The sequence below is a fragment of the Xenopus laevis genome, chromosome 1S (assembly GCF_017654675.1).
Source record: "Xenopus laevis strain J_2021 chromosome 1S, Xenopus_laevis_v10.1, whole genome shotgun sequence".
Lineage (NCBI taxonomy): Eukaryota > Metazoa > Chordata > Amphibia > Anura > Pipidae > Xenopus > Xenopus laevis.
Window position 1 is genome coordinate 133,284,762 of NC_054372.1, and position 23,398 is coordinate 133,308,159.

The 23,398-nt window shown below is 39.1% G+C and overlaps 1 protein-coding gene across 2 annotated transcripts in view; it reads right to left on the reverse strand.

The window, feature by feature from the left end:
* Nucleotides 1–437: 437 nt before the first annotated feature.
* sec14l3.S (SEC14-like lipid binding 3 S homeolog) overlaps nucleotides 438–23,398 on the reverse strand; it is a 32,030-nt gene continuing 9,069 nt past the window's right edge. The window contains exons 1-12 of one of the 2 annotated variants that reach the window (XM_018243988.2): nucleotides 22,484–22,668; nucleotides 18,024–18,105; nucleotides 16,830–16,873; nucleotides 14,022–14,084; nucleotides 8,286–8,474; nucleotides 7,213–7,308; nucleotides 5,675–5,735; nucleotides 5,098–5,181; nucleotides 4,263–4,369; nucleotides 3,051–3,190; nucleotides 2,665–2,834; nucleotides 438–1,431 (exon numbers count right to left, since the gene is read on the reverse strand). In XM_018243988.2, coding sequence (XP_018099477.1) covers nucleotides 1,289–1,431; nucleotides 2,665–2,834; nucleotides 3,051–3,190; nucleotides 4,263–4,369; nucleotides 5,098–5,181; nucleotides 5,675–5,735; nucleotides 7,213–7,308; nucleotides 8,286–8,474; nucleotides 14,022–14,084; nucleotides 16,830–16,873; nucleotides 18,024–18,105; nucleotides 22,484–22,537 — 1,233 coding nt within the window. In that variant the 5' untranslated portion in view covers nucleotides 22,538–22,668 and the 3' untranslated portion in view covers nucleotides 438–1,288. Of the gene's footprint in view, nucleotides 1,432–2,664; nucleotides 2,835–3,050; nucleotides 3,191–4,262; nucleotides 4,370–5,097; nucleotides 5,182–5,674; nucleotides 5,736–7,212; nucleotides 7,309–8,285; nucleotides 8,475–14,021; nucleotides 14,085–16,829; nucleotides 16,874–18,023; nucleotides 18,106–22,483; nucleotides 22,669–23,398 lie in introns of those variants that run through there. The other variant, XM_041580233.1, reaches the window with a different exon arrangement.

Sequence of the window (23,398 nt, forward strand, 5' to 3'; positions counted from 1 at the left end):
AAATCCCAGATAGTCTTGGAATCATGGCGGCTTTTGCATATATAACCATGAACAAAGGGAAGCCATGATCAAATGTTTAGGGAGGGTTTTAACCAATGAATTCACCAAACCACTGCTTTAAGCAGAAAGTAAAGCTGGTAACACGTGTACTCAGATCACTGATCAGACAGGCTTGAAAATGTTGGTTTGGAAGATTAACATTGGTACATTTATTTTAAATCTGACTGTAACACCAGAATGAGCTGGCAAATCTTGCTTTTCACGAGTGAATGTATGGCCACCTTAAACCAGATAGTATAAATACTTCATAGCGATTTTTAGCAGAACGTTTCAATAGGCCCACTTATATTCTGAGTCATTCTCTACCCACATGTTTCCATCACTGTTCCCCCTTGTTTTTTTTTGTATTAACATAATCAAAGCAATGATGCAAAATATTATCTTAAAAAATTTGGAATTTATTCAGTAAGAAAAAACAATTAATGTGCCCGTAGATTATAAGGAAAAGACGATTGTCTGATTGTTAAATTAGTCACCATTGAAAGGGAGCTTTCAGGTGTGTAAACAAAGACCATGTATGCTATGTGTATGTAAACTAATTGCTTTATATTTAATAAATATCAGGGGGACAATTACCTTGTTGTTTTTTTGAAGACATATTCAGAGGCTATAGCCACCACAATGTATTACCTATTTGATAAAAAATGTTAATTATCATGCAATCAATGTCCTAATTCAATTAGTATGTTACTGGGTGAAACACACACACTGGCTCTGTATAATACAGTATATTACAAATACAAAGGAGCTCCTCTCTTGTAAGTAAACAAGTGTTTCTAATTAATGTATTATTTCAGAACGATCATCTAATACCCATTAGGCATACAAATGCTGGCACATTGAAGTCTTTAGGCAGTCCCTATAAACATTCATGTCATGTGACATGTAAGATTCATCAGGACTGAAAGGTGTCTAATAGTGAAATTGGCTTTTTTGTTATGCCATCTCCCTTCAAACTTAACTTGCACTGAATATAGCTTTTTCCTGTTACACCTGTTCACTTTCATGACTTCTGACTCCAGCATGAACTGATTGCTTTTGTTCATACACTGCATCAAGTCTCTTGATATATATTATTATAAGGCACTCATGAGTCATCAGTAAGTAATGGGATAGGCAGCTCAACTCTTGAGTGCCTTAATTCAATTATACCAAATCAGGCATTATTGCTGTAACTGACATTAAAGATTTGCCAAAACAAATGATCTCTGCCATATGGATAGTGTCTCTAGAGACTTAGACTGCTTTCCATCTTGCTTTCTAGTTGCTGAATTTTTTCTTCTGAGTTGTGATCAGGAAGCAGAACTTCAACCGTGTAACTGACCTTCTTGGCATGGATGATGCTGTATGTGTTATCAAAGCGTAGTACATCTGAAAAAAAAAATACAAATCTTTGAGTGAAACAAGACAGACTGTGTGTTGACAAGTGCATTAGGCAACCATATGAACTGCTTCAACGGATCGGACAATGGGCCGAACTGAAAGGGTATACGAGGGGCAACACACAGAAAAACATAATTCCAGTTCACAATTGATGGAAGCTGTAGCTCCTCTTCCCTCCCCTATTTGCAGATGCAACATAAAATATCGGGGCATAGTGCATCTGCAGATTAAATTTACCTGCTTGATTATGGAACTGACAGATATCCATAGTACATAATGTACCAATATTTGTATGAAATACTATTGTGTGTAAGGCCAGCTTTAGGGTCCAAGATCATTTCCCCCCCTTTATATGTTATCTTATTATGAGCTATGGGGGAAAGTCATTAAAGCTGAGCTTTCAAAAGGGAGGCTTGAACTTAAGGCATAACCCCTCCATATATTTCATATTTTAATATTTTTCAGTACACTTAAAATATGTTGATCAAAGTTATGGAAAAAATCCCTTATCTGAACCCCCCCCCCAGATTCTAAGCATTCTGGATACTAGACATACCTGTACAATAAAAGTTTATTTTCCTATCATACCTGACTAAAGGCATAGAGGAGGGGCAGGCAATATTTGATTGACAGCTGAGATTTTTAAATGAGTTTACAACAGCTATGAACCCTTAAATATTAAAAAAAATTGAATTTCATGTTTTATTTGAAAAGGACTTTTATTATACAGATTTTTATGTCTGGATGACAGGTCCACTTTAATAAACTAGGGAGGAGAGAAAGTGACAATTTCAACAACATTGGGTGGACTTTATTCATAAGATGTGCAGATGCCCTAAGTTCTGTGCCATCCTTAACAACTGTCCTCTCCACTGTTTGGAATGTTTGGCTTAAAAGTATAATGTAAAAAGATAAAAAAAACACTGTGATCAGTTGGATGTGACCTAGGGCACTGGCACTCAAATGTTATAATAGTGTGGTTAATCATGCTCTCCTGTCCATCAACATGGCAGGAATTGAACTAATGCCACAGGTTTGGCATTAATATTATTCCCTTTGAAGCCAACCAGTGAGTTTTTCCTCTTTTAATAACTCTCCACTGTTCTTTTTCATTTGTTTCTTTCGTTCTTGTTTTATTTCTGCTTTAACATATTTAAAAAAGATAAACATTTAGTCCACAATATATACCAACAAGTTCCCTTTATCCATTTCAAGACTTACATGTTCCTGGTTCGGGACAAGTTAAAGTTCCATCCTCAGGAACCATGTGTGAATTATATCTCTGATTTGACAACACCTCAATCATTTCTCCAGCTTTCTGTCTCTCGCCGGCTTTTGTCTTGCGGTATATTCCAAAACCTATATCTGCACCATCAGACTGGAACTGCCACCTGAGAATAGTAATAAACCACTAATGTGCTGTAAAACTTTATATTGTACATTTACTAAAATAATAATGCTGATGTACAAAGAAATAGTGTACACTCTGAAAATAACATTTACAGGTTGCATTAAATAATTATCTTTTGCAGATTGTCTGTAATAAATCATAAATTTGAAGTGTGGCAGGTTAGAGCATTGTAACAGCAACATATTTTTCCTCTCACCTGAGGACGCAGCCAGGGAAGAGAATCTCGTATTCCATCTGCTGACTAGAGCCCCTGCTGATATTCAATATATTTTCATAATTCTGCACCACCTGGTCTCTGACATAGTATTTCTTAGGGATGTCCCCACCATAGTTAAGCTGCAAGAGAAATTAGACCTCAGACAATGGATGACAATAAGTTGACTCCTGACTTAAAGGGGACCTGTCACCCTTAGAAATAATTCCAAATAATTTTCAATCAGGTTAGATGAACAAAGTAAACTTTAGTTACACTATATAAATATTTTAAATCTTGTTTTCTTCAGTCTTGGAATTCACAATCACAGCATGCAGACAAGGGCCATATTGTGGACACTGTTATTAAGGCAAGCTTTGCATCATCCCAAAATCTTGTATATGAGACAGAACGGGGGACCTAATGCCAATGCACAGGCTTACAATTATACATGGTGAGGATGGAGGGGGAATGGAAGGAGGCCACTGACATGTAGGAAGTGTAGAATGGAAGTGAAAGTAATTGCCTGCCTAGTGGCATAACTAGATATTACTGGGCCCCACAGCAAATTATTTTTCAGGCTCCCAAAATGTTTAGTGGTTGCCCTTTTTTACGAATATTCATTGAAATTCTATATTAATTAGGGCCTCATGGAGCCCCTATACCCCCATGCAGCCACAGAGTCTGCTTCCTCTGTAGTTACACCCCTGTGCCTGCCCCTCTTCTATGCCTAAGGAAAAGAGAATTAGCAGGCAATACATGATTGACAACTGAGACTTTTAAATCAAAAACCAAAAAGAATATCCCATAAATCTCTAATGCCATAAAAAGCTAGTTTTTATTCAAAAAAATCATGATAAAAGAATTGGCATACAGACTACCTGGTATTCCGCCTAATTGTAGTTTTTAAACTGAGACTTTTAAACAAGATTATAACTGATATGGGTGTTTTAATAAACATTAAAAAACAAGAATTTGGGTTTATGTTTATCTAGCAAAGGACTTTTATTATACAGCTTTTTATGTCTGAGTGACATGTAAATATCATATGTATTCCAATAAATTTTATATTATTCAGTGTTCAGGAAGATTTAAAAAATAATTTGCACTAATCATTTCCTGAATAATGAAAGTGTTTAAGAAGCTAGAATATTCTGGTATATGGGGAAAAATTACTTGATGTTATGATTGCAAAAAGTTTATTTTTTAATGTACCTTTGATTTACATTTCGGGTCACCATCAGGGTCAGTCAGCGTTCCTCCATAATACTGGGGCAGTTCCTCAGGAGCTATATATTTCTTAAGCACCTCCTGCCAGTTATCTGCAGAAATCCAAAGAAAAGTAAACAATAAGGGGCACATTTACTAAGCGCGAGTGAAGGTTTCGAATGAAAAAAACTTCGAATTTCAAAGTATTATTTTGGGTACTTCGACCATCGATAAGGCTACTACGACCTTCGACTTTAATTTGAACGATTCGAACTAAAAATCGTTTGACTATTCGACCATTCGATAATCGAAGTACTGTCTCTTTAAAAAAAACTTAGACTTCATACTTTGCCACTTTAAACCTACCGAGGTGCAATGTTGGCCTATGCGGACCTTCCCCAGCACTTTTCGAAGTTTTTTTTGATCGAATAAAAATCATTTGATCAATTAAAATTGTTCGATTAGAAGGATTTTATTTTTATTCAATCGATCTAAGTATTTGTGCTAAAATCCTTCAAAATCAGCCAGTGATGGAAAAAGACATAAATGAGCCCCACAGCAAAATCATTTTAGGGCTCTCCCCTAAATATTTAATATACAGAAACTGCTTATTAGTAAGTATATCCTGGTCCACCCACCCCCAGCAGACACATGGGCTGTTTTCTCACTAGTTATCCCTCCCCCTGAAAATATCCCTGAAAAAATTTCAAACACTAGCATGCATTGTTGACAAGACAAAAACATTAGTAATTCCAATTATCATGCAAATAATGCTCTGAATTCTTTCCTCTGATAAGAATAAAAATGTATATTTTTTTCCAGATCTATGTGCATTACTTACCACCTAAAACCATGATCTTTCTGCGGGTGTCCTCACTCAGAAAGTGCTTGATGAGATTATAAGCCACCGGGAAGAGTTTAGGCGCTGACAAAAGAAAAACAAAAAGCATAGTTTACAAATGCAGTGCAAAGTGCAACATTTTTTACCCACAATGCGTCTGCTGCACACACTATTTTTCCTGATTTTTTTTTGTTGGAATGGTGCAATGTTAATAATGGCATCAACGTCCAATTCCCTTGGACTAATGCCCAAGTCCTGCTAAGGGAATCCTACTACTAGCAGGTACAGCATTGCACAAGTTGCACATTGTGCTTAAATAGTGATAATGCCAAAGAATAACTGTTGAGAGAGAAAGAAGAAATGTAGCTAGGCAAGAATTCTTTCTTGGCCTATTTATCAATGGTTGAATACATAGTTTGCCAGAATGGTAGTCCCCGGCTCTCTCTACATATTCACATGTGTATGTTTTTAGGGGAATATTTATCAAAGTAAGTTTGCTCAGCTTTCACCCTTTATCAAATGACCATATTACTGAATATGATACTACCTGGGTGCATTCTAGCTTAGGTCTCTTTACCTTTGATAACAAAGAGCCTTTTCAGTGCCTCTGGATAATTATCTTCAAACATCTGCAGAACCTGGAAAACAGAGAAAAAAAATCTATAACTAGAATCCTCATGTAAATACACAGTTTTTGTTACAAACTTGGGCATTGACCCTACTGATAGACACAGGGGCGTTTCTGAGGCAGGACCCACCTGAAGTGGCTCCTACAATGCCGCCCCCTCACCTTTCCTGAGAGGGGGTCTGTGGAGGGGGGACGCAACACTAGTGCTATAAAAAAACCTATAAAACCCTTTTTTTAAAATTGGTTCTCAAATGAAATGCCTACAATACGGATCTGGAAAGCCATCAAGGAGATCATATAGCAGTGGCCCTCCTAATTTCTATCTATAGGCGTATGACCACAATGCAAAATAATATTTTTAGTTTAGTGCTATACTGTAGATTGAAACTGTTTCTAATGTATGGTATCTATAAACATTGTACGTAAGCAATGATGAGACCTGGCATACTTGTTTTTTTGTTTTGAATTTCTTTTTTTTCTGTTTAGTAAAAATAATAAACATACATTAAAATTAAACAAATAAAAAGAAACTAGAACACTTCCCACCCACAATTCTCTGTCTTTTCAAAGAAAACTGCAGAGTGTTCTTTGTAAGGGTAAGCAGAACAACTAAGGGGAAGCCAAAAATCTAAAGTTACTGTACATTATAGCTTGAGTTCTTGAGTTAGTTAGGGTCAAGAACCAACTGCTGCATCACTCTGTTGAACTGCTATGGCTGCTCCTCTAAAATGTGTCTGTGAGGGTGAATGTTTGGAAAAGTGCTAATGTTAAAGGAATTGTTCAGTGTAAAAATAAGTGATTTGATGTATAACAAGTCAGTCAGATCACTACTTCCTGTTTTTCAGCTCTCTTGGTTTACACTGACTGGTTACCCTGGTTACCAGGCAGTAACCAATCAGAGACTTGAAGGGGGCCACATGGGTCATATCTGTTGCTTTTGAATCTGAGCTGAATGCTGAGGATCAATTACAAACTCACTGAACAGAAATGTACCATGTGGTCTCCCTTCAAGTCGCTGACTAGCTCAGAGTTATAGAGCTGAAAAGCAGGAAGTTGGATTCTGGCTGTTTTATTAGACATCTGTTCACTCCATATATTACATTTTTGTAACTATATTAGAAACATTTTTTATTTTGCACAGCCTATCTATTTACCCAGTTTTTATTTTCACACTGAACTGTTCCTTTAATCTACTATGTATATCTGAGTAATTATAATAGAAAGCTCAAACCAGAGAGTCTATACAGTGTTTGCCTGCAGTACAGCTACAACATTTAGAGGGAGCCTTTTAAGTAACACCCTTCCCCAATGCAGGTGTTAATTCGGGGTTCCTCTTTGCATTTATGTGCCGTGTTTTCTGTGCAAATATAGAGAAGAATGTAAAGAGGCAGAAACCTATGATTATTACCTATAATAATACATGTCGTTTTGCACTCTGAACTGCCCCTTGTGTTAGTAAATAAGCTCTTCTATATGTTATTTCTTACCTCTCCATATAACTCCACTGCAGGTTTCCAGAGGTGCTTCAACCCCAGACCTTCCACATCATAAATCATAACCACGTCTTCCACCCTCTTGTCGAGCTACAAATAAATAAATACATTTTTTTATTCAACACCTACCCCCATAGGTAATTATAGGCCCAGTAGCAGGTCTGGACTGCGAGTCAAAATAGGCCCTGGCATTCCAAGTACACAGAGGCCCAAATAGTCCTCCACCAGCCCACTAAATAGTGACTTTCTATGGGACCGTACAGCAGCCCCTCCGGCATTTGCCAGAACCCACAGATTGCCAGCCTGGGCCTGCCCAGTAGCAGTATACTATAGCAGTCAATAAATAGTTGCTTATGAATAGGTGACCAGTAAATGCTATCTGATGATTGTCTGCTATGGATTACTGCTTTTAGGCAAACAATGCCATTTGCATACAGTATGGGGCTAGCACACTGAGAAACAGCAGCAATGGCAATCCAGCAGTTTAAAGAAGAACTAAATGCCACCAAAGCCCTTTATTGAGTGCCTCTGAAAACTCCTCAAGTAGCCTCTAATGTGATTTTCTGCTAACTCATAGCACAGTCACTGGACTATGGTCAATTACCCAAGTTTAGAGGCCAAGTTTGGATAATCAACCCTATAACACCAACATCTATGATAGCTGTAACTTCACTTCCTACTGATATTTTGACCCCCTAAGCTTAGTTTCTCAGCAGAAGCCAGCAAGCACATTGGTGTGGAAACAACAGCTAACAAGCCAATAGACATGTGAGTGCTGTTGATGAGAGAAGAAACACTAAGGCAACTTGCTTCCACATTAAATGATGATAGCCTTAACCCAATAACTATAAATATGTGTAGTGTGTAAATAGCATCAACATGAACGGAAACCTTAAATTTGCCAAAGACTTACTTCAATGCGTGCAAGTCATACTTGCTTTAAAATCAGTGACTTGTCTCATTTAGATATCTTGAATCATGTGGCTATATCTATGCTACTTCTTGTATTGACTGACCACTGCACTGCATAACATCCACAATATGTGGCCAGAGACAGTGGCTTTTACCTTTTCACTCTGCATTCGGCATGCGCGGTACAGAAGCTCACAGTCCCGCATTTTGGTTTTCATGAGGTCCTGCTTTGAAGCTGAGAACAAGAGTCCCTTGGGATCTAGGGGCCCAATAACATCATACCAGATGGGACTGTTTTCCCTATCATGTCCACACAAGCCTCCTGACAGGTATTTCTGAGCCACCTATGGGAGACATAAAAAAAAAAACTGCTCTGTAAAGGAAGTGTGAGGAGACACACAGCAACTTAAATGAACAGGAATACCAAAAAATTAAAGTGTATCAAGGTAATTATAATATAATGTACTGCTGCCCTGTGTTTTAAAAAGTTCTGTGTTTGCTTCAGAAAGACTAGTATAGTTTATATAAACAAGCTGCTTTGTAGCCATGGGGGCTGCTATTTAAGATGGAAAAAGGAAAACACAGGTTACACAGCAGATAATAGATACATGTAAGTCTGGTAAAACACAATTCTATTCTACAGTGCTTATCTGTTATCTGCTATGTAATCTGTGCCTTTTCTCCTTTTTTGCAACTTGAATTTCTGAAGCAAACACAGAACTTTTACCAGGGAAGTAGTCATGTGTGGGCCGGCCTGTGGGTTGGGTGGATTTGGGCTCACTTCCACACACTGTTTGCAGGCTGGGGTGGGTTCGGGTTGAACTTTAGCCTGCATCCACCCCGTCCGTGACCTTACAGTGACCAGCTTTCATGCGTGGCTTTTTATAGTCTTGTGCCTGCATGCCCCTCCAGTTCCATGGCATCAGAGCGGGGAGGGCATTGGTCTATAAACAGAGAAGTGCACCAGGTTAGGATCAGGTACGGGTGCTGAAGGCCCGGGTTAGGGTCAGGTGCACACTGAATTTTTGTCAACCGCACATCACAGTGCAGGACAGCAGTACATTATATTATAATTACTTTTTGATTTTTTGGAGTTACTTCAATAAAGACAATAAAGCTGTTTTTGTGTTCCATACTCAATGTATATACCCAAGTTAATCTAATAAAATAATATATCATTTGTTTCGTTTAAAAGGAACCCTATACTCATGGGCAGCCATGACGCTTTGTGTTTTCTAATGGTAAAGTCAGCCCAGTGATTTAGCCAACTCAGATGCCATGTATTATAATGTACAGCTAGCTTACACATACTGAGGGAAATTGCAGTGAGCTTCAATCAAATGTCTATGGTTTGTAGGGTTGTAGATACCATGATTAAATACTAACTCAAACAATTTACCTTTTGTCCATCCACATGTCTGAACTTCAGGACACCAGCAAAATCACCAGATATTATGACCAAAAGAGATGCCATTCAACCAGTGTCTATGCAAAGTGTCAGTAGATTTCCATGTCCTGTTCAGACATCATTATGTACTGGGCTATGATGCAACAATTTTATGGAGAAATGTCCCATACATGCGTCTTAAATATTTGAGCTTTATTTTTCTAATATTTGCACTTAATTTAGTGTAAGAGAGCTGAGAGTGGGAGCTTAAATTACAAAGTGCATATGTACGTAGGTATTTTGTTTGTAGGAACTGTGTGTGTGCAGCAATATTTCTATATACATTATACACCTATGAATTCAACCAGATGCAGGAAGGGTGGGTCCTGCATGCATTACAAAACTGTCAGAGTAAGGATTAATACTAATCAGACAAGTTTCTTTGGGCAGAACAGATTTACTTGCATATAAACCGATAAGATTGTAGTTATGATAAACCTGATAACCTGTTAACACTAACAAGGCTTACATTCCAAGATCCGACATTTCTAGTTCATAAACTCATATGCACTATGTCCTACATATTCCTTCAAATACGTCAAAAAGGCTTTCCAAAGCAAACAGTGGAAGGTAGAGGGTGTAACTGTACACAGACAGAAATACATTCAGTTCATTATGAATCCACTTAATGTTGTGATAAATTCTTTTGGACACTTCATGAAAAGATTTTAAGGGCATGCACACGGCACACAGACGCAGCAGAGCAACTTCAGGTATCATGGATTACCATAGATTAGTTTTATCCTCAGATTAAGTCAGGTGATTGAAGAATTAAATTGCTAATTATTTTACAAGCAGTCCAGCAAAGAAATATTGCAACCCTGGCATAAATTCAAGGGATGCACTGAATTTTTGCATGTGGCTGAATCTTAAATGATACACTAAGGAGCCCATACCATAATGTGCTTACTCAAACTTGCTGAGAATAAAAATATAGTACCATCTATGAACAAAAAGCTTTTGCCTTCTACTGTCCAGAGTTGTAAAATAATCTGGCTTCAAGGGTTTGGATGTGGCTTGGTTTAGCAGTTCAGATCCTGCAGAATCCTTCATTGAGGAATTAGGCCAAATCCGAGATATGATACATAAAATCATTTGGCCCTAGAGCAGGCCAGCCCAGAAATTCACAGTAAGTGCTGTAATAGGTGTAATATGGCATTCAGATTTAGAGGTTATGGTCTGCAAACTGAAGTATTCACTTATTTATTATGTTGTGCAAAATAAATGGAGAATTTATCAAGGTGTATTTTATTTTATGCTATGCGAACGCCTAATTTGCCACCATTATTCTACATCGCTTCAGACCTCTGTAACTTCTGGCAGAAATTGCTCTAAGAAAAAATGCATAAAAAATTTCACCTTTTTTTTGTAATGAAGCCTGGTATAATAAATTTGCCCCAAAATCTACCATTAAGTTGTGAACTGTGAAATATAACACAGGCCCAGAGGATAAATCATTGTATTTTCTGGAAATGCATAAAAAATGGAGAGCCCATGTAACAACTGTATACAATTGAAGTAAACTTCAATTAAGCATTTTGTTTTTTGCCACGTGTTTTATTGTGTCTAACATTTATGAACTTATTAAAGGCAGAGATAGGGAGAACAGAAAAAAAGTTATGGTACAAAACACATGCCATTAGCATGGAGCAAGTCTGAAAGCAGGATCTTGAAGTAAGATGCTAGTTTAATAGAACAGTGTAGTCCTGATGCACCTATGAATGTGAAGTAAGGTAGCATATGGCAATATAACTCTCCCATGAAAACTTAATGTTTTTTGTTTTTTTTCAAAGTAGTTTCTAGCCAGTCCATTGTAAAGTGTTTTCTGAATACATTCAGTAGGGGTGTAACTGTTGTCATTTTATTTTAAAGAAAAAAAGTGAACTGGAACTGGTCTTCCTGCTTGACATTATAGCTGTGAAAGAGAGATGCATTCCTTATCTCAAGTGCAAACTGTTAGTAAAGAATTTATTCAATTGTACTGTTTGTTTACTGATTGTATTTATCAGAGGATCAATTTACACTCGCCCTTTTTAAATATGTATCTAGAAACACCTACAAACAAGAGAATAAAGAGTTGTGTGTGGCTAACTCTGGTGATCTCTATTTTCACCTTAAGGGTGGTGCCAGACAGGAAGATTGGAACTTTGGAAATCCGAAGGGATTTGTATGCCATCCCGTCAGCGATTCGTATTCTTGACGGCGTGTAGGCATTTAGTTAGATTAGTCACTCACAGTAGAGAAAATTTGTCACTGGCCCACTAATCTCCCCGTCTGCCACCACCCTTACATCCAACTGAGATTGATGCTTCTATTATATATACATACTGTAGCACAGGGCTGTCCAACTGGCGGCCCGCATGCGGCCCACAACCCCCCCTTCTTTGGCCCCCCAGATGCTGTCTGTTTACCATATGTAAACTTTAAAAGGTATCACTACAGAGATAAACTGCACCCTGCATTGTATAAACCTCAAATTCAGACTCTAACCCCCTGTATTGTTCACACCTGTGATCCCCCTGTATTGTTCACACTTGTGACACCTCTATTGTTTATATCCTAAAACCCCTGTACTGTTCACACCTGAGATCCAGACTGAAACTGCCCACATTGTTCACCTGTTCACACCTTATACAAACTGCTAAAGGGGAACCAGCACTGTATGTAGTACATATTAGACTGAGAGCTTTACTTGTCTCCTGCTCTGTTCTGCCTTCCCTCCCTGCAGGGCTGGAACTGGGGCAGGCAGAGTAGGTGCCCACCTAGGGCGCAATCATGGGGGGGGCACACTTTTAAGGAGAATTTCCTTTCTTTCTTTTTTAAACCCTGATTTGCTTGGCCTTTAATAGTTTTTCAACTTTATAAATCCCCTGCTCCAGACAGAATCATTCCCCAGCTCCCTTTTGGCAGCTGCTGGCACAGGTACATATTTGTGGGCAATATCTTGGCTGCTACTTGCACAGGTAAACACATGATATGATGGATATTTGGCTGCTGCTGGCATAGTTATACATTGGGGGCAAAAATATGATGGATGTTTTGGTTTATGCTGGCACAGGTACAGATTGGGGCCTGGGGGCAATCTGAGAGATTGACTGCCATTGGCATAGGTACAAATGGAGGCAATATGATAGGTGCTGGCACAGGTACAGGGGGCTATATGACTGGTAAGGTGGGAAATGGTAATGCAGGACTGGGTGGGGGGCACTGATTGAAGCCTTTGCCTAGGGTGCAAAAATACCTTGGCCCGGCCCTGCCTCCCTGTGTGTGCCATCTTTGCTTGCCCAGTGCTGCTTGTGTGTGCCATTCTCTACTTGCTCAGTGCTGTGTGTGTGTGCCATTCTCTGCTTGCCCTATGCTACCTGTGGAATGTAAGCCTGTTAGGGGTTTGTTCTTGGGGTTATTAGCATTTGGAAATTGTTGTTAGGGGCCCCTGAGGTGTTTAATCATTTGTTGGGGGGTTTTGTATTATCCACAGGGTAGGATGAAGCATATGGATTTAAGGGTATATTTTTAACATGACTTCAATTTTTCACATATGAGTGATGAGGGATTTCCCTGCAGTGAGCACCAACCATTTGATTTTTTGGTGTGCTGCCACCGTTAATGTGGATATGATCTTAAAAGTTCTTGTGGTAATATGGGTGTGGTTTACAGTGGGTGTGGTTTAAAATGGGGCGTGGTCAACACTGACTTCCATTATTGCCCCTCCTCCACATAGGCCAGTAAAATTTTGGCCCTCGGTACCACAGAACTTGGACAGCACTGCTGTAGTATATTTAATAGAAATCTAATAAACTGTGCTCCCAAATGGGAGACTTAGGTCAGATTTATCAAGGGTCGAATTTTGAAGTGAAAAAAACTTTGAAATTCGACCATCGAATAGGGTAGTCCGACATTCGAATTGTACGATTTTTAAGATCATTCGATAGTACAATTTTACAAAAAAATCCTTCGACTTTTCAAAACGTAGCCAAATACTGGCTATAGGTTCTAGGAGGTCCACATAGGCTAACATAGCAATCCGGCAGGTTTAAGGTCGGAGTTTTTTAAAGAGATAGTACTTTGATTATCGAATGGTTGAATTTGTGAAGTATTTTCAATTCGAATCAAAGTCGAATTTGGCCTATTCGATGGTCGAAGTACCCAAAAATGACTTCGAAATTCAAAGTTTTTTCATTCGAAAATTCACTTCGACCCTTAGTAAATGGGCCCCTTAATTTTGTGAAAGCTTAATCATAGTGATGCAGTCCAGCGTCATCTCTTCAGTGGTGTACACTACTGCAAGAACAGCTTACATTTAACTGTTTTCACTTACATGCTACATATCCAAGAAAGATAATACAAATTTAAGAACTAATACTAGGACCAGAGTAGGCCAAAACAATTGTGTCTGCAGTGGGTTTTTCAGCAGATACAAAACACTTGCCACATTTACACTTACCTCTGGAGGCTGCCATTTTTCCAGCACATTATCTGCATTCATTTGCTTTCGAAATTCAACATGCTATAAAACAGAGCAAGAACAGTTATGAGATAGAATGTATCATGGAAAGTAATATGGAAACTAAGACTAAGGCAAAGACACAAGATACAGTGCTCTACTGTTACGTTTGCAATGATAACCTTTATTTTATAGCCTTTTATCGATAGCAAGCACACTGTTGAGACTGTATAAAGAACAAGGCTAAAAAAGTTAAGTTTTAGAAAGCAAAGGTTTATTCGTTCCATTGGTGTCTGATCCAATCTGATTAGTGCTGAATAGTTTGCATTTTGGTTGGTCTACCACCCCTAGTAAAGGTGGAATGCAGCAGGTGGAATGCAGCATGTTGCCTGAAGGCCCCTCCAAAAGAGCTGATTGCATTTCTTCCTGCACTTGCATGCAGCTGAATGCTTTAAAACTAAGAAACGCTTGTCAGTATGAGCCGTTAGCGAGCCTGCCAGTCGTAGTTCATACAGTCATTTACCCCATTAATGAGTGTGAAAACTGCCTATCTACATGTGTGCCTAATTACAAGTGATCTGGTAGTTTTTCATGGGCCAAACACGAAGCCGACCTTAATGGCTCTTACACACGGACGTTTTTTACTGCATGTTTTTTTAAAGGGTTTGAAGTGCGTTAAAACACAGGTTGAGTGAGAAAAAATGCATTAGCTAATTGATTCCATTATATTCTGCCAGGTTGAGTTGCGTTTTACTATATGCAGCATGATGCATTTTCTTGTGCTTGACGCACGTTCAGCAATCAACCTCAACCAGTGGCTCGTGAGCAACATGCTGCTCACCAACCGTTTGAATGTTGCTCCCAGTGGCCTCAAAGCAGGTGCTTATTTTTGAATTCCTGGCTTGGAGGCAAGTTTTTGTTGCAGAAAAACCAGGTGTACTGCCAAACAGAGCCTCCTGTAGTCTGCCAGTCAACATAATGACTACCAAATGGCCAATCATATTTTGCACCACCCAGGAACATTATTCAAGCTTGCTTTGCTCCTCAACTCTTTTAACAACAGACTGCTGCTCATGGGTGATAAAGGTTGGGGATCCCAGAGCTAGGTAATGGTTATCTAACCTGGTGTTAATCTCTTAAATCTATATGCCATTTCCTGACAAATGAATCCCTGGTTCAAATTAAAGTACAACAAAAAGTTCTTGATTAGTTATACTTGGTGTGGGGCAATTTATCTATACAGCTCTGGCTAAATGAATACTGTCCTGAAAATGTAATATAAGCTTCATCTCACTTAAATATGAAACATTCTTCATAAAATAAAAAATAATATTAAAAATTCTATACCATTTCAGATATAATAAAGTTTCTCATTAACAGTTGGATCTAATATATCTAGAGGGGCTTTCCTAGCAGATATATTAGAGCTCACTTAACTGATTCCAGCACAAACAATCTAACATACCGTAACAACTTTGGAGCAAATCCTGTATGTAGAGAGACAGGATTTCTATTGACTTTAAATGAGCAAGCTCTAACATATCTTCTAGGCAAAATGAGTCCGTCCTCAAAGGCTATATCAGACCTAACTGTCAATCAAAATCAGACTCCCAACTCCTACATAAAGAAAGAATCAAGAGAGAGGCAGATGGTATGAGGGGGAAGTGAAGTTAGTGAAAACAAACTTGATTTTTTCCGATTCAGAATTTTTAAAGGGGCGGTTCACTTTTAGTATGTTATAGAATGGCCAGCTTCTGACTCTTTTCAGCTTTAAAACCCCCATCTAAAAAAACAGATGTAAGGCTTTGTAAGGCTACAAATATATTGTTATTGCTACTTTTGATTAGTCATATTTCTATTCAGGCCTCTCCTATTCATATTCCAGTCTCTTATTCAAATCAATGCATGGTTGCCAGGGTAATTTGACCCTAACAACCAGATTGCTGGAATTGGAAACTGGAGAGCTGCTGAATACAAAGCTACATAACTCAAAAACTGCAAATAATAAAAAAATTAAAACCAACTGCAAATTTTCTCAGAATAACACATTAAACTAAAAAATAACCCTTTTAATTGATTACATTTAAATTTCTTATTTCAGTATGATACAGCGTACACTAAATTTACATTTTTGCAATAGTTCCCCTGTTAGGAGGAAGAAGGTGTGCTCAATATTTCCCACAATCCTGTGAGCACCAGCAACTGATTTCATATCACTTTCCTGCCCACTCAGGGCCTCTCCTGCCATGAAGCAAGGTGAGAACCTTGCCTGAAGGGGTGGCAAAAAGCCACCTCTTGTAACTTTAAGAGCCGAATTTCAGGGTTTTAAGATGGAAATTCGGCTCCGCTAATGCAAAGAGCGCAGTTGCGCTCAATGCACTAGCGATGCTGCCCTCTTTTGACCTGCTCCGTCGCTTATTTTTAAGCACGGAGCGGCAGAGGGAGGGCGGCATCTGGCTGCGGCCTCAGGTGGCAGCAGTCCTGGGATCGGCGCTGTGCCCACTATTGCCTTCCATACTGCCTTCAATCCCCTTCTGAATGGAGATGAGCTAAGTGACAATTTTATAGTTATTACCGTTAAATAATGCCCGTAACAATTGGCCCATTTAATAAATACACACACCCCCATTCATTGTACAAAACCAGTACATTTTGGTGTGCTTTTTGCATTCTGGGTACACCTGCATTAAATTAAAATAATCCACTTTCTATGTTATGCTTTATTAGTGTGATTGCAATGGCAAGTTGTGCAGAGCAGGTTAAATACGCTTGTTATTATCACAGCTTCATTAGGTATAAAGTCCTCACCTTTCGGAGCATATTCTCTGCTTTCTGCAGGTTAAAGCTTCTGGCTGGGGAAACAAATAGGAGATTACACAGAGATTATATTACAGGACAACAACCTCTAATCTGTAACTCTTTAACTACTCGGGATCCATGATTCTCTACCTAACCTAAATCTGTGGCAGTATCTCTGATACATTTTCCCATATAACTGTTATCAGTCTTCACCCCTAAACTGATAAATTTGTCTTAGAACTACTTTAATCTCAGTGGCCAACGGGGAGATTTGTCACCAGTGATAAAAATGCAGGTGACAAATCTCCCGAAAATGTCTCTCCATTAGAAATAACTGAAATTTCTGGCGGTAAAACCAATGCATCTCTTACTTCTTCCGAAGTCGCCTGAAATTGCCTTTGGTGGAAACTTTTGGCGACTTTTTGATACGTAGGTTTTATCGCCAGCGATTTCAGTTATTTCTAATGGAGAGGCATTTTTGGGAGATTTGTCACCCGCAGTCATGCATAAATAATCGCTGGCAACAAATCTCCCCGTCAGCCACTGCCCTTATACTATTTCTAAAATAGTACTACGAATCAAGGGTCAGTAGCAACAGACAAGCGGGTCAAGCCTGTCAAATAAATAAAAATAAACCATGCCTTGCAAAGTATGTAGTGCTCACTGAGATTTTATTCACTGTGATATTCATTTTTTAATTAAAAAACAGAAATAAAGCTGTATTCTGCCATGCCCGGGTTCACACCATCGGCCTCCGGATATACGCACATCCCCTGCTGTGCTGCCTGCAGTATACCTTTGTGCACTCCAGCGGGCCCCAAGGGGGTGTCGACCCAAGTCTTTTCCTGTATTTGCAGACTCATTTTTTTTTAAAAATGTATAAAGAGAGATAATAACAACATACTGCTTTGCTTGTCCATATAAAGATTCATTTATTGCCATCGCAAGCACCCTACCATATCACTTTGGTGCTGATTCTTTTTTGTTTCTTGTGGGCTGCTCAATATGGTGCTTGTGGAGGAGGGAGAGGGTTAAATTCTGTTTGAAGCTTATGGAATTGCTCATGCTATCTATTATAAGGGTAAAGTGCTTGTTGGACACCCCCAAGATTATCTTGTTATTTCATTCCTATATTCCGACTGCCATAAAATTCTTTTCAAGGACTCCAGTATCAAAATTCTTATCGTATGTAACAACACTCACCTCGCAACCACCGCAGTAAGAAATAGTCATCCTGAGAATAAGGGGGCAGCTTAGGCATCAGGTCCTTCACATTCTCACGGAACTGTGGAAAGAAAATAAATTATAGATTATTTACAACTGCAAATTTACAAGTGTGCAAAGTGCAACTTTCGGTCAGTATTTTTACCCACAATGCAATGTTTTTTGTCAACAATTGCAGTGTGCAATTGCGCATACACAAATTCAAAGCAATAGTGTTGCAAACACAATTGTGTTTAACATCTCAGTATTCATAGTATTTCTGGTGCTCAGTGTACAAAAGAAATCTGAGCTAAAAATATATTTGCCTCAACTGATGCAAGCTGCTGTAGGAACCCTGGAGCTACCACTATTATTTTAGGTACTGCAAAAACACACACACATTAGTTGCTGCACAGAACTTTACTTGCTTGATTTACTTGCGAGTTGTCAGAATACAACTTTACCTTTATTTGAGCTTTTAATGAAGCTGCAAAGCATAATTAGGATGCCACATAAGTGGAGCCGCCTTTAATGGTCCTTTGTAAACTATTAGTGAAAAGTCAATCAAAATGAAAACTAATTACCAAGTCTAGTATTCATAACGGGTCATGCAGGTTCCTAAAATCAGCACCAGATTTTTTCCCCCATTATTCTGGGAAGAGGTCCTGTTGCAAGAATCAATAACCTGGCGAGAGTTCTCAGAACAAGCTGCCTTTGAACACACACATATTTTGTACGACTCTGCAGAAATGAATGACTTATGTGCCGCTATCCTTGTGTCAGGTGTATGATGGCACTGAGGTTATAAACATACTGACCTTAAACAGTCAAGGACTCTTCCTTGCTCAATCAACCCGATTACATACTCACATATACTGTATTTATTCTTGGGTCATGTCCAACCCCAGTCCTCTCCCCGCCAATCCGTGCACCATTTCTAACCTGCTGTTACTGATCATATTTCAGTGCATTTTCAATACTTTCCCACATTAATTTCTAACATTAATTTGGGCAGAATTTACAGTGAGCTGTCACTGCAGGTGACTGGGTGGGGCAAAACAGGCACAGAAAAATCCATGTGTGTTTACAAGTCTGCTATATTGATTGATAGAATCCATAGGACAGAGTATACATACTGAAAAGAATGATGTAAATGGCAGGATCCTAGGACAATTTGGAATTTGTCTTCATTTTTTATTTTTTTGTACTTTATGAAATATTTGTTTTTTGTTCTCCAACTATTAGACTTAGAATGAAACTGCTAAATGGTTGCCAGGGCTTCACTTTAACAGAAACTAGAATTAAACATCAGTAGGAAAGGGCCTAAAAGAAAGGGCATGGAAGCAATTTAAAATAAGAATAGACCAAACACTTGCAGTTGATCTGCATTTGTTACTGGGGTCTGTGTCCCTGACAACCTAATTTTTGTCTTCTTCTCTTGCAAGTGACTAATCATTCACAAACCATAACATACTAAAAGTTAAACTATGAAGGTGAACATCTACATGAATTTGTTTCTTGGGTGCTTGAGAGTGCATTAACAGTCATGGAATTTGTGTGCCAATTTTGTCTTGAAACTGGATGCTTTTGCAGTTAAGCGCTGAACTGAAATGCGGACTTTGCAGCTGTCGGTGCATGCTAAAGTAAGGTCGGACGGTAGCCAATCTGTCATTTATTTTTCATGCATGCCATATTTATGCCCTATTTGCCATTGGCCTTAGTCAGCCTCTGGCATTCTAAGCAGCAGTGTAGTAAATGTTATCAAGCCTTTTGGATTAAGGGTAATGCTGCTTTGTCTTGTACCTCTGAATCTGACAGTATCTCTAAAATCCCTCCCATAAAGCAAGATGCTTCTGTTGTCTGCCAGAAAGTAAGAAGAAGCTGAAATAGAACTTTTTCCCCCAAAACTACTGTACTTTACACAATATTTCACCTTGTTTTCAGACAAATGTAAACATTTCAATACGCCTTAATTACTTGTAAGCAAGTAAACGCTCTGGCTGATATCCCCCTCCATACAGTATGTGCATTAACATTGCTGTGTGCCTTCCTACTTCCTGTTCTCCCAAAAATACTGCCTGGGCACAAAACTGGCACAAAAGGACAAATCAGTGTGGTGAGCATCCCCTGTGTTTGCGGTGTCATGTTACAATGTTTCAGGGGTCGATTCCTTTGTAAAAGTAAATTAAAAGATAGGTTTATCATATTTCTTAGCATTTACATATACCCTCAACTACAGTGCACAAATCGGATCCTCCTTTCCCAGTTATTATTGGAAATGCATGGCGGGAGGATATAGTTAACTGGCATGGGAGACTGGTTGCCATTTTGCCCCTTTGTGTTTTTATTGTTTAACCTATATTTATAAACATAAATAACAATGAGAGGATTTTATATATTCACAGTGGGGATGTTTGATTTCTGTATTTCTATGTCAAGGCAACTGTCCGTCCTTCACATACTTTGCTATGCCATTCGGTTGTAAGCTTTAAGTCTTAATTATTTTCCATTATGGAGTCAAGACAAACTAAACTTAACTACTGTAGATTACTCTTGCCCCTGCACTCTTCTGCATGTAAATCCATGTTACATCATCTGGGTTCTATAAGAATATATTTATTAGATGTACCTTGCAAGCTGCCTTAATAGATCTGAAGGAATTTAAGGACCTAGGATAGCGATCATACACATCTCTATGCCCTGCACAAGCACAATGAGGCAATACCTAACTGGAGTGAATAAGGCAGCTGAGGGTAGCTGTAAGATTAAATGCTTTACTACTATTTTGACAGATGTATTTTGTTCACCTTTTCACTACTCCAGAGACTGCTGGGATTATTCAATAACCATATTTTCCTTTTCTTGCTCTCTTTATGATTCATTCCCGCCATTCACAACTTCCATGTTACCTCTATTTTTTATTTGCTGTTTATCTTTTGTACTCACATTTTAAAACTTTGTAGGTACTTTTACTTCCATGACCATATAGTATAATGGTTGTCCATAAATATACCAAATATACCACAGATACATCAAACCAAGAAATTGTATTTTTGTCATTACAGCAGCCAGACACAGTAAGGTGATTCAAAGCATTACTGTAATATCCCAGGGCCAAATTTCCCAGCATGCTTGTGCCACCCCAAAAAACCTTCAACAACATTTGGATGTCTTACTGAAGAAGAGATTACTATAACAAATTCAACAGTAGCATGTGTAATAGCCTCAGTCACTTATTTTTGGTTACCCATTGCTAATTTGTGACTTTGCATGATTACACGCAGTTATATAACACATGGAAATAACAGAACAGTATTCTATTCCACATTAAAAAAACAGCTGCATCAGATTCCCTTTTCCAGCATGCTAGAATATGCCACTAAACTGTGAATGTGACTGTGAATGGCTATTTATTGTTTGTTGGAATGGCTGAAGTGCTAGAAGCTTTGTGGAGTGTATAGCAAAGGCAAGCCTTGGCTGTGTATAATAAGCCTTATTGTATGGCACAGTACTAGACCTCATAACATAACAAAATAGTTCTTACTATTACAGAACATATGTTTAACCTGCTATAAGCCCCATTCATGAACTTTCCAGGCATTACACGTTTTAGAAGGGGTGGCACAAGCCTGAATATCCGGCAGGGTGAGTTTTCAGCAGGTTTGTGTTTAGTGGATCTGAACAATGGCTGCAAAGGTTAATGTTTCTCATTTGTTGATCTTGCTGTGTCTGCTCAGCTCTAGGTTATGTTATGGGAGAGATCCAAATACTTCCGCGAGCATCAGTGCAATTAAGAGGTTAATGAAGCTTGCCAGTTGCCAAGCACTAGCAGAGAAGTCAATGATAATACCAAAGGCTACTTTGCAGCACCTACAAGTTATATGTATATTAATGTTTACATTCAGGAGCTCAATAGAAGTCAATGATAATACCAAAGGCTACTTTGCAGCACCTACAAGTTATATGTATATTAATGTTTACATTCAGGAGCTGAATTAATGATCAGTGTAAACACTACATTATTTTCCTGTGCAGAAGAGACTTCCTGTTCGGGAGAGCAGCTCTAGGGCTGGTTATTTACATAATGACAAACATGTTCAGCCTCTATTTTTTCAGCAGTTGCTGGACAACCAGCCATACAGTTGGAGAACATACATGGGAATAAGGTCCATATTAGGGGCAGGTATATCTGCAGGGACAAGTGCAGACTTACAGTGACATTTTCTAAGACATATTGGGTGACAGGGGGTTAAGCTTAACCCCTCCGTGTAGTTCAACTACATCTAGGAGCCCCCAACAGCTTTGCTGCCAGATGCATGAGCATGAAAGGGTTAATGCTGCCCCACTTGGCGGCAGAGGGACTGGATTGGGGCAGGAGGTATATGGGCAGAGCAGGGCTCCGTGGCAACCTGAGCAGCAGATGTAGAGCCGGGAGGAACAAGCGAGGGGTCAGTTCTCACCTTCACTAGGGCCTCCTCCTGCTTAGGGCTCAGATCCCCAACTCTCCCACTCATTGTGCAGCCGCTGCGCTGTTTCCAGTCACAGAACTCAAGCGTGCCTCAGACAGCGAGCGCCACCGTGTCCCTGTTACATTCCCGGGGCATCTCTCTGTTATTATATGCCAGATTCGAGCCACGCCTATAATATAACAAACCTGCCCTCTTTCTCTTAAAGGGACCCAAAACAAGAACCGGTGGAGCTGGCACGATGACAGGGCGCCTATACAGACTGCCTGTTCGCTGATTGGTTCTCTGGGTCCCACTGTTGACAGCTTTAGCAATTGCCTTTTACGTCATGTTCTGGGGAAAGTTTCCCTCAAAGAGATTATACTTGCCTCACAGGCAGCTTCCCTTCCCCATTCCCATTCATACCTCCCAACTGTCCCTTTTTCGGAGGGACAGTCCCTCTTTTGACAGCTCAACCCGCAGTCCCTCATTTGTACTGGAAAGTCCCTCTTTTCTCTGCACTGAACAGCCAGAAAAAGAAACAAAGTTTCTCACTTAATTGGCTTTTAGCAGAGAGCCCAGAACAGCTAACAGGTGCAAATAAGATACTTTGTAACAATTTTGAGACACAAAAACACAGTTTAGATAAGGAGAAATATTTTCAAACTTTCATAACCTGCCAAATTCTGTAAAACAAACATGGTAATTAGGAGGTGTGGCCACAGAAAGGGGTGTGGTCAAAAAATTGCTGCGCTATGTGTGGAAAAAAAAATTGTTCCCTCTTTTTACTTCCAAAATGTTGGGAGGTATGCGGTGGGTAACGTGAGGTAGAAAGGAGTGCGTAGGGTTGCCAGGTTGGTGGTTTTCCTGCTAAATTGGGCTACTGATTTAAAGCCTAGGCGGATTTTGAAAGTACAACCTAGCCAAGGT